The following is a 10,441-nucleotide window of genomic DNA, read 5'->3' as shown; positions in this document are numbered from 1 at the left end:
CACTTGCCAACTGTCCTGTCACTTTTGTGGGTTTCCCAAAGCTTTCTGTCTCTTCCTCCTTTTGGACTAGAGTCCATTTTCTTTTCTTTTCTTTCTTTCTTTTTTTCTTTCTGATACTGGCATTTCTCTGGTGGGTCACATGGAGGAAGTCTGCCATTTTAACTGGAAGTCTTGAAATATTATCTTTTAAAATAGAAAAATTTTAAAAAAGAAAACATTGAGAAAAAAATGAAGCTGAGTATACAGCATAGGCATGCTTGTCTGGCACGCACAAGGCCCTAGGTTCACTTCCTAGTATTACAAAAAATAACGGGGAGGGAAGGAGAAGAACAAAGAATTAAAATGTGGGTGCAAAGCTTGTTCACAAACACACAAACACACACACACAGAGACACACCGTAAGCCAAATCTAGAGTACACTTTTCAAAATCCGTATCCTTATGCAACTTTCCATATCGTTATACATTTACCATGCAAATTCAAATAAAAGAAAAAAAGGGAACCTAAATTATGTGAGGAGGTATTGACTGTGTCTGGCCAGGATAAGATTCTTAACTCCAGCTGGACACTGGTGACACCAGGAAAGCAGAAGCAGGAGGATTGATTCAGAGGCCAGATTGGTCTACAGAGTGAGTTCCAGGACAGGCAGAGCTACACAGAGAAACCCTGTCCCCAAACCAAACAAAAAAATCAAAAACGAAAAACAATCCCTCAAATCCCTCAAAACAAAACAAACCCCCCAAACCAAACCAAACCAAACCAAACCAAATCAAAGCTAAGATTTCTAACTCCTATTGCTACATTAATAGAGAATACACAAGTTAGAAACTTGTTTTGAAAATGCAGACTTAGGGGGACTGGGAAGCAGTTCAGCAGTGTAGTCTGTCTACTGTGTGCATGGCCTACCCTTGCCTACTGTGTGCATGGCTTCCCCCTGCCTACTGTGTGCATGGCCTCCCCCCTGCCTACTGTGTGCATGGCCTCCTCCTCCCCCATTGTGTGTATGGCCTCCCCCTCCCCCACTGTGTGTATGGCCTCCCCCTCCTCTACTGTGTGCATGACCTCCCCCCCTACTGTGTGCATGGCCTCCCCCTTCCCCACTGTGTGCATGGTCTTCCCCCTGCCTACTGTGTGCATGGTCTCCCCCTGTCTACTAGTTCATAGCCTCTCCCTGCCTACTGTGTACATGGCCTCCCCCTGCCTATATGTGCATGGCTTCCCTCCTACTGTGTGCATGGCCTCCCCCTGCCTATATGTTCATGGCCTCCCCCCTCCCCTACTGTGTGCATGGTCTCCCCCCTGCCTACTGTGTGCATGGCCTCCTCCTTTCTACAGTGTGCATGTCCTTCCTTTGATATCAGCAGTGAAGGATTAAAAAAAAAATCATACTCAGGTATAATTTGTACTTGTAACCCTTGATATTTAAATTATTTCAGCCATTGCTTAAGCTAAGATAGGAGCTATTTGGTGTGTGTGTGTGTGTGTGTGTGTGTGTGTGTGTGTGTGTGTGTATGGTGTGTGCATGTCCTATGTTCCATCCTTTACTGCCCAGCAATCAAGTGTGTGTGTGTGTGTGTGTGTGTGCATGTCCTATCTATGTTCCATCCTTTACTGCCCAGCAATCAAGTGTGTGTGTGTGTATGGTGTGTGTATGTCCTATGTTCCATCCTTTACTGCCCAGCAATCAAGCCCCTGGCTTTAGGCTTGGCAGCATGCTAGCTGCTGAGCTGTCTAACCTGCCCAGTGAGCAGTAGCTTTGTAGATGTATTTCTTCTCTGTGGGTTGCTGGTTGCTGCTGGTTGCTCCTTTGCTTGGAAGCCTCACCAGATGGGACACACTGGATGGGGAACTCCGCTGGCTGACCTAAGGGGCTTACCTCAGTCTGTTTCTGCTGGATGCTGTTAGCCCCAGTTTGATGCTTTCTGTCGTTACTTGCTCTTTTACTTGGAAACCTTTTGGAGTGGCCACTCCTCTTCCTAGGACTCTATTGTGTCGGTGGGCTTCCTAGCTCTCTGCTAGAATGTTCTAAGTCTCTGATTTGATGATGTTGACTCTGACTCTCATGGGTCAGCTAGCTTAGCAGATGCTGCGGTGAACAGCTGTCTCGATGAAAGTGGAAGAAAAGGACAGCCAGTCACCGGAGGTTTCCTCTAACCTGCACATGTGTACTGTAGCATGTGCATGCCTGCACTTAGGTGATCTCACACACACACACACACACACACACACACACACACACACACGCGCGCGCAATAAACCAATGCAAGAGTTATTTAAATGCCTATCTATATATTGTTTGAGAGCTGTCGCAGGTCCTTTCTGTGCTGTCTCCAGCCAGGCTTTTTTTTTTTTTTTTTTTTTTTAAAGATTTATTTATTTATTATATGTAAGTACACTCTAGCTGTCTTCAGACACTCCAGAAGAGGGCGTCAGATCTTGTTAAGGATGGTTGTGAGCCACCATGTGGTTGCTGGGATTTGAACCCTTGACCTTTGGATGAGCAGTCCAAAAAGTCCAAAAGCAGTGCTTATTTCAGCTTGCCATTCTGGAGATAGTGACGTGACCCGAGGGTTGCTGAGGAAGATTTTATGGGCAACACTCTGTGGCAACACAGTATTTCTTTCTTTCTTTCTCTGCATTCAGGTAGCAGCAGCCCCCCAGATCCTGCCATGGTCCTGCTTCCTGCCAAACAGCATTGTTCAGGTTCAAACACTGTAACTGAGGACAGCAGAGAAGAAGGTTCCTATCTACGTCTGGAAACATTTTATTTCCTATTTTGTTTTGGGTGACAGGACTGTATTTTTTCCATGAGTCAGATCTTTTTTCTCTCCTTCTACACACCGTTCCCCACCAGGATTGCTCGTTGCCTTTACTCCCCCTTTAAACCCTTTCCCCCACCCCATCACACCGTTTGTGATCTCATGTAGGTCACGTTTTGTGGGTCCGTGTTGGGGATTTCAATACAGGATTATTTTTATCCTACCCAAAGAATATAAACCATGTTGAAGCCTGTCATTTGTCAAAAGGAGGTCTGAATCTGAAAGCTGAAATAATATGTAGTATGATGTGGGTGGTATTTCAGCTGTTTTCCGAAGCAATTGAACTCCCCCTGCCCACCTTATTCCAATAAAGTATCCATTTATCAGGAATTTCCTGTTTCAACGTTATTATCCCCAGTGAAGGGAGCTTGTTTTGTGAGTAGCCTGGGAAGAAAAACGTATTTATGCTTTAAAACTAAAACTATACATCATGTAGAAGTATTTCTATCCGCCTTTAGTTCCTTCCCTCCAAAAGGGAAACAAAAATAAACAAACAAACAAAAACAAAACAAAACCCAACCAGCCCCCTCACCTAGTAGTACATTCTATATTTTTTAACTCCAGCCCCAGGTAAAGGAAGAGAGTTTTTTTTTTTGTTTTTTTTTTTAAGTGAACTGAGTGGTATCATAGTGCAGACAGTTGTATGGAGAATAGTTAAAAGATACTGAGTTTAAAAAAAAAAAATACTGAGTTTCCTGGCGTTCAAGAATGCCATCTCCAACCCAGCTTTAGGAAGATATTCTTGAGCTGGGAAGGTGGCTCAAAATGTAAAAATCACTGCTCTGCAAGTATAAGTTCAAATCCCCACTGCCCATGTAAAAAGCTGGATGTGGCTGTGTAATGCTACCATGAGAGTCAAGAATAATAATTAGCCAAACATATTTACTGTCACAGAGGAAGGATGTCTTAGTCAGTGTTCTATGGCTAGGAAGAGACACTGTGTCTACCCCAGATCTTATAAAAGAAAAGCATTTACTGGGGCTGTCTTACAGTTTCATAGGTTTAATCCATTATCGCCATGACAGGGAACATGGTGTCATGTAGGCAGACATGGTGCTAGAGAAGTACCTCAATGTTTTACATCCAATCCAGAGGCAGCAGGAAGAGAAAGACACTGGGCCTGGCTTGGGCTTTTAACCCACCCCACCCCCCAGGGACATACTTCCTCCATCAAGGCCACACCTTATCCCTTTCAAGTAGTGTATCTCCCCAGTGATCAAGCATTCAAATATAGGAGGAGTCTACAGGGACCATTCTTATTCAAACCATCAGAAGGGATATATGATATATGCTGTTAGGTGCTAGAAAATGGAACAAAAAAAAAAGTATGAAGACTGAAGAGAAGATACAATTTATTAAAGAGATTCAAGAATACACATCACCATGCAGAAGAAATCCATGATGCCAGAAGTAGAAACTGGATACATATATGTATGTGTAGGCATACTACTCAGGAGGAACCCAGCCCAGAGTTACCTATCTTCCCACCACCTCAGATGACAACACTATTACTTTGTAGCAAGCAACCTAAATAGCAGCTTGTCTCTAAAGTTTATACACAAGCCTGTGTGTAGCTGTCTAATGAGAACAAATGGGATTTCCACTGCTATTGGCAGAGCTCTGCTGTAAAAATTTATTGAAGATGAATGACTGTGTCCATTGTGATATAAATAGATGGATTTATGAATTCAGATGTCACAAGCAATCAAGTGTAGCAGTTGAACGTTGTCTTCTGAGGAATGCTGTGCCCAGGACTGAGTGGGTTGTATAATCTTGGATACCCATCTGTAAACTGAAGATAAATGGTCACATTAATAACCTCATAGGTTGGGATGAGAACTAGGTATTAACATTTAAAACATCTGGAAGAGCACTTGGTACAGAGTGAGTGATCTTATTATTTTAACATTATTCTGGCTTTTAGCCAGTTCACTGAGCAAAATAATCTGGAGTCTCATAGATGCTGGAGGAATCCTGTAAGGTGTTATAAAGAGTAAAGTTAAGAAAAAACGGTGGGGCTGGAGAGGGTCCAGCCATTAAGAGTATTTGTTGTTCTTGCCAAAGGACCAGGGTTCAGTTCCCATTCACCCATGTGGTGGCTCGCAACTGTGTGTAACTCATTTCGGGGGATCTGATGCCCTCTTCTGACCTCCTCAGACACTAGGCATGGTGTGCACGCATACATTCAGACAAAACACTCAAACAAAAAATGTTTAAAAAGAATTTTTTTTAAAGGAAAGAGAGCCCATCCATGAATTTATATCACATCTATTGTGTTTAGGGCTGTTTCATTCGCTTAGGGTGTTAACTAAGGACAGTTTTTTCACGATAGAGTGTGACCTGGACTCTGGCGTTGTTAGGGTATAAACTAGTAAGCACTGATTACAGTCTGTCTTTTTCTCTGCTCCATGCCTTCCCCTTCCCTCGAGTTTACTCTGTGTAGCCCTGGCTGTCCTGGAACTTGCTTTGTAGACCAAGCTGGCCTTGAACCCAAGAGATCCATCTGCCTCTGCCTCCCAAATGCTTGGGATTAAAGGCTTGCACTCCTTTAAAACACACCCCCCCACACACACATATATATATATATATATATATATATATATATATATATATATATATATATATATATATCTTATTTGACCTAGTTGTGGCAATTTAAGAGAGGGTAGACTAGGAAGAACACGCAGAAGCTTTTAATACAAGAAAACCTCAGACCACTAATTTTTGGGTGTGTATCGTCAATAACAATTTTTAAATTTGTATCACTCGGGAGGAAAAGGAGAGTATGACTTCTTGAATTTCTCCATCGGGTAACTTTAGACCCGTTATGATACGAACACGAGCTGTGCAAATCATGTTACTTGGGCTTGTCGTCAATCAAAATTTTGGATAAAACTTGTCCTATACAATTCCTCTTCTTAGGAGGAGTTGACGCCCCAGCTCCACGCCGAGCCTTGGAGGCGGAGCTACAGAGCATCTCCTGATCTGGGGGGTTAAGTTAGAGTTAGGGTGGTGCTGTACGGTGGGCGAGCGCGGGGCGCTGGTCACCGAAGCCGCCGAGGGCGGCGGAGGCTTGATAAGGACAGCCGAGCGGTGCCGGCTGCCAAGGGCTGCCAAGGACAGCTAAGCGTTGCCAAGGTGCCGCCGAGCGTTGCATAGGACTGGCAAGGACTGCCGAGCGGCGCCGAGCGTTGCCGAAGACAGACAAGACAGCCGAGCGCCGCCGAGCCTCGCCGAGGGGCCGACGAGGAGAGACCGTAGCACGGCCGCGCCATGGGTCCGGTGGTGGAGCGGCCGGCCGAGCCGGGCACGAGCAGCGTCGCCGAGCTGGAGCTGCTGAAGCGCCGAGCGGCCGAGCGCATCGACGAGGCGGCCGAACGCCTGGGCGCGCTGAGCCGCGCCATCTGGAGCGCGCCCGAGCTGGCCTACGAAGAGCACCGCGCGCACGGCGAGCTCACGCGCTTCTTCGAGCGCGAGCCGCCGGCCGCCTCGTGGGCGGTGCAGCCGCACTTCGGGCTCCCCACCGCCTTCCGTGCCGAGTGGGCGCCGTCGGAGGCCGCGGCGGGGCCCCGCGCGCTGCAGCTGGCCTTCCTGTGCGAGTACGACGCGCTGCCAGCCCTGGGCCACGCCTGCGGTCACAACCTCATCGCCGAGGTCGGGACGGCTGCGGCGCTCGGCCTGCGGGCTGCGCTGGAGAGCATCGCTGCGCCGCCGCCGGTCAAGGTGAGCCCACGCCGGGCCAGCGCGGGATGTGCCCGATCCAGCCCGGAGTGCTAGACCAGTCCGACTACCAGACCGGTTATTTTTGGTAGCAGACAGCTGCAGTTTGCTCACTGGGTCGTGTGATCTCTGGAGCAAATAAATGGAGACTCAACAAACAAAAGATTTTGATTTGAGTAATTGGTATTTGTATCGTAAATTTCAGTGTTTAGAACTACCAGGCTGCCAGACCTCTAAAGAGCAGAACGAACAGAGAAGCTAACAAAACATTTACTACGTAGATGGGTTCATATTTAAGTGTACATTTTTATTTCATATTAAACAGGCGTCTCAGTTCTTTAAGCAGGAGAATGTCGTGCAGGTCTGATCTTGTGTTTACTCTTTCAGATGGTGTATTTAATTCTGTGAGCCAAGAACCAACCATATGTCACTCAGCCCGGTTCACCCCCCAGTGGCAGTTAATGTAATCCTCTACAACAAACGGTTCATCTCTTGTGGCCCTTTCCCTTCCCCTTCTCTTTTATGCCTCTAGGTTTTTGTTTAGTTTGGGGAGGAGGGCGTGAGATCCTGAACCGACTTAGAAAAAGTTCTCAGCTGTGGGCAAAAGCCCAGTAGATTCAAAGGGCTCAGTGGCCAGGAGTGGTGGCGCGTGCCAGGCGGAGCTCCGTGAGTTTGAGGACACCTTAGTCTACATGAGCTCCAGGACAGTCAGGATTACATAGAGAGACCATATCTTACCCCCTCCCTCAAAAAGCAACTCAATTTAAGATACATTATAAATTTAAAAATAAATAAAGCCAGACTTTGAGAAGTATACCAACTTCAAATCTCAAGTGGTTTTTTTCAGCAACGTTCCTCTCTTACTAGAAAATGGAGTATGGGTGGATACCCTTTGCAAGCAAAGCCTTTTAAAAACCTCATCTTGTTTCATTGTATTTTTTTTTTTTTTAATTTTGGTTTTTTGAGACAGGGTTTCTCTGTATAGCCCTGGCTGTCCTGGAACTCACTTTGTAGACCAGGCTGGCCTTGAACTCAGAAATCCACCTGCCTCTGCCTCCCAAGTGCTGGGACTAAAGGCATGCGCAAACCCCCCTCCTGCTGTTTCATTGTATTTTTATACATGACCTTAATACATTAACCCTTATGCAAATGACGTGCCTTTGCTTTTTAAACATTTCTCGAAGAAGTTAAACTGAAATATCAAAGTAAAATGTTTATTCTGTAAAGTTCTCATTTGTTTGATTAGGTGTTTGGTGATCCTTAAATCTTCCTGGTTGAACTGGTGAAATGGAATTAGTAGGGTTGTATAAATTATTGGCGGTTTCTAACCATATTACTGAGGTTGACTAAGGCTCGTCAATGAAAGGCTAATGAAGTAAGACTTTTACAGTGGTTTCTCAGTGAGGAATCAGTTTCAACCAGAAGGCCAGGAGAGTTATGTAAGCTCTGGAGACTTGCTCTGTAACTGGGGAAGCCTGTAGCCTGCCTGAAATGATACAGCCTGCTTACTTCCTCGCAGGCTTCTTGTGAGGGTAACAGACAGGCCTCTTGCAAGATTCTTACCAGTAAAGCTTGACTGATTATACCTGTCATACACATATATTAACAGACTTAGCCACGAAGAAACTTGAACAGATAAGTCCTAGCAAATGCTGAAGTACATATAATTCTACTTTTTTGGTCTTTGTTATAACTTAGTTTAGGTGGAGTACAAAATTGGGGAAATTTTCCTATAGCATTTCTAGCATGCATTTATACCAGATTACTATAACAATACAACTTAAACTTTGTGATTCTGCCCCATATATTTTAATTCATGGTATAAATGTCAGACCATAACTTCTCTTCAAGGGTTAGGGACTTAAGTATATATTCTGAATGCACATGTGCTAAAACCCATGTAATGTTTTCCTGCTAGGAATGTCTTTGCTCACATCTGCATCTCCTTGTAGGTGATTGTCCTGGGAACCCCTGCAGAGGAAGACGGCGGTGGCAAAATTGATCTCATTGAAGCAGGTGCCTTCGAAAACCTTGATGTTGTTTTTATGGCTCATCCATCTCAGGAGAACGCTGCCTATCTCCCGGATGTGGCCGAGCATGAGTAAGTCACACTGAGGATAATTCCTTAGTGGGCAACAGACTGCAGAATAATCAATGCTAGGGCAAAAAGCACTTGTCATGCAAGCCTAGTGACCAGCCAGAGTTCTATCCTCAGAACCCACGTCAAACCGGAAAGAACAAAGTTGCCCTTTGATCTCCACAGGTACCCCATTGCACGCACACACCCCTTCCCCTACCACACGCACAGACACAATTAAGAAAAGGAAAGCAAAGCCAGACACTACACCTCTGCATTCATACATTTCAAATGTTAAATGAACTCCGGAGGTGAAGGCAGGAAGAGTGTAAGGCCAGTGTAGACTGCACGGAAGACCCTGGGAACTGGATGGCAATGATTGAAGTTTGCTTTACAGCCTCCCTTCTGATCGTGATTTGTTATTATGGTCATAAGTGAACTATTAAAGGAGTGTCAAACCCTTGTGTTCTCTTTTGAACTTAGCCTGGCTCCCGGAGAAGAGCTGTGCCTTGATAAGGACTCGTCTTCTTCCTGCTGCTTTTAACTTGGTTCTGTGGAGCTGGAGGAGGCTTCTCTTTTGCATCTAGAAGGATGTGATTGAACTGCTGTGAATTTTTAATCACAAATGACAGTGAGAGTAGGGACAGTTGTGGTATGGTTGATGGTCCTGTCCCCAGGAGCCTCTGCTGGGCTGTGTCAGCTAATTCTGTAGTAGCTGGAACTCTGGGGTGTGATAATAGAACTTTCCCTGTAGTGTAGTTGGGCTCAAGAATTTCACTTCTCTGAACCCCACCTCCGCCCCCTGACCTTGTTACCAGAGGGTAGTCATTTTAATTGTATCTTCCTTCCTTTCTTCCATCCATCCATTTATTGATTTATTTATGCTTTTTGAGACAGGGCTTCTCTGTGTAGCCTTGGCCGTCCTGGAACTCACTCTGTAGACCAGGCTGGCCTTGAACTCACAAAGACCCGCCAATCTTTGTCTCCAGCGTACTGGGGTTAAAGTATTGGGATAGTACTGCCCCGCGGCGTCTTCATCCTTACCAACTCGGAACTGTTACTGTGAGAGTAGAAACGATTCACTTTGTATGGGAAGGGGAGGGAGATATAATTTTATCTCTGTACTTCTGGAAAACATTAGAAGTTACAAATCTCTGCCAATACCTCTGGCTGGAAGCGGCCTGCAAGCTGTAGGCAGGTTTCCCAGACTATTTGGATGATATTTAGGCTTACATCTGTCTTCAAGTCAACCCAATTGGTTCCACATACTCCACCCCCTCTGTTAAAGTCTTGTACATAGCACAGGCTTGCCTGGAACTCACTGTGTGTAGTTGAGGTTGTCCTTGAATTATCTGCCTCTACTACTGCAGTACTGGAATTGCAGGTGTGTGTGTGTGTCCATGTCTTGTTTGTGTGGTACTGGCGAATGAATGAGCCTAAGACTTTATGCAGGTTAAACACTCTGCCATCTGAACTATGTGCCCAGCCCAGCTTGGTTTATTTTGTTGTTTGTTTGTTTGTTTGTTTATTGATTAAACAATCTCATATAGCCCAGGCTAGCCTCAGATTTGTCATGGAGCTGAAGATGACCTAGACCTTCTGATCCTTTTGCCTCCCCGGGGCTGGGATTACAGGTATACACCACTCTACCTAGGTGTATACAGAGTTAGAGATTGAGGCCAGGGCTTCGTGTATGCTAGACAAGCATTCTACCAGGTGAACTCTGGTGATATCTACACTGTAAACACACACACACGCACACGCACACACACACGCACACACACACACACACACGCACACACACACACACACACACACACACACA

General features: G+C 45.5%; 1 protein-coding gene across 1 annotated transcript in view; it reads left to right on the top strand.

The window, feature by feature from the left end:
* Nucleotides 1-6,074: 6,074 nt before the first annotated feature.
* Pm20d2 (peptidase M20 domain containing 2) overlaps nucleotides 6,075-10,441 on the top strand; it is a 17,019-nt gene continuing 12,652 nt past the window's right edge. The window contains exons 1-2 of the mRNA XM_021222446.2: nucleotides 6,075-6,542; nucleotides 8,492-8,640. Coding sequence (XP_021078105.1) covers nucleotides 6,093-6,542; nucleotides 8,492-8,640 — 599 coding nt within the window. The 5' untranslated portion in view covers nucleotides 6,075-6,092. The remainder of the gene's footprint in view (nucleotides 6,543-8,491; nucleotides 8,641-10,441) is intronic.

This window comes from Mus pahari, chromosome 22, assembly GCF_900095145.1.
Source record: "Mus pahari chromosome 22, PAHARI_EIJ_v1.1, whole genome shotgun sequence".
NCBI lineage: Eukaryota > Metazoa > Chordata > Mammalia > Rodentia > Muridae > Mus > Mus pahari.
The sequence above is the reverse complement of the archived record's forward strand: the minus strand, read 5'-3'. Positions and strand labels throughout refer to the sequence as shown.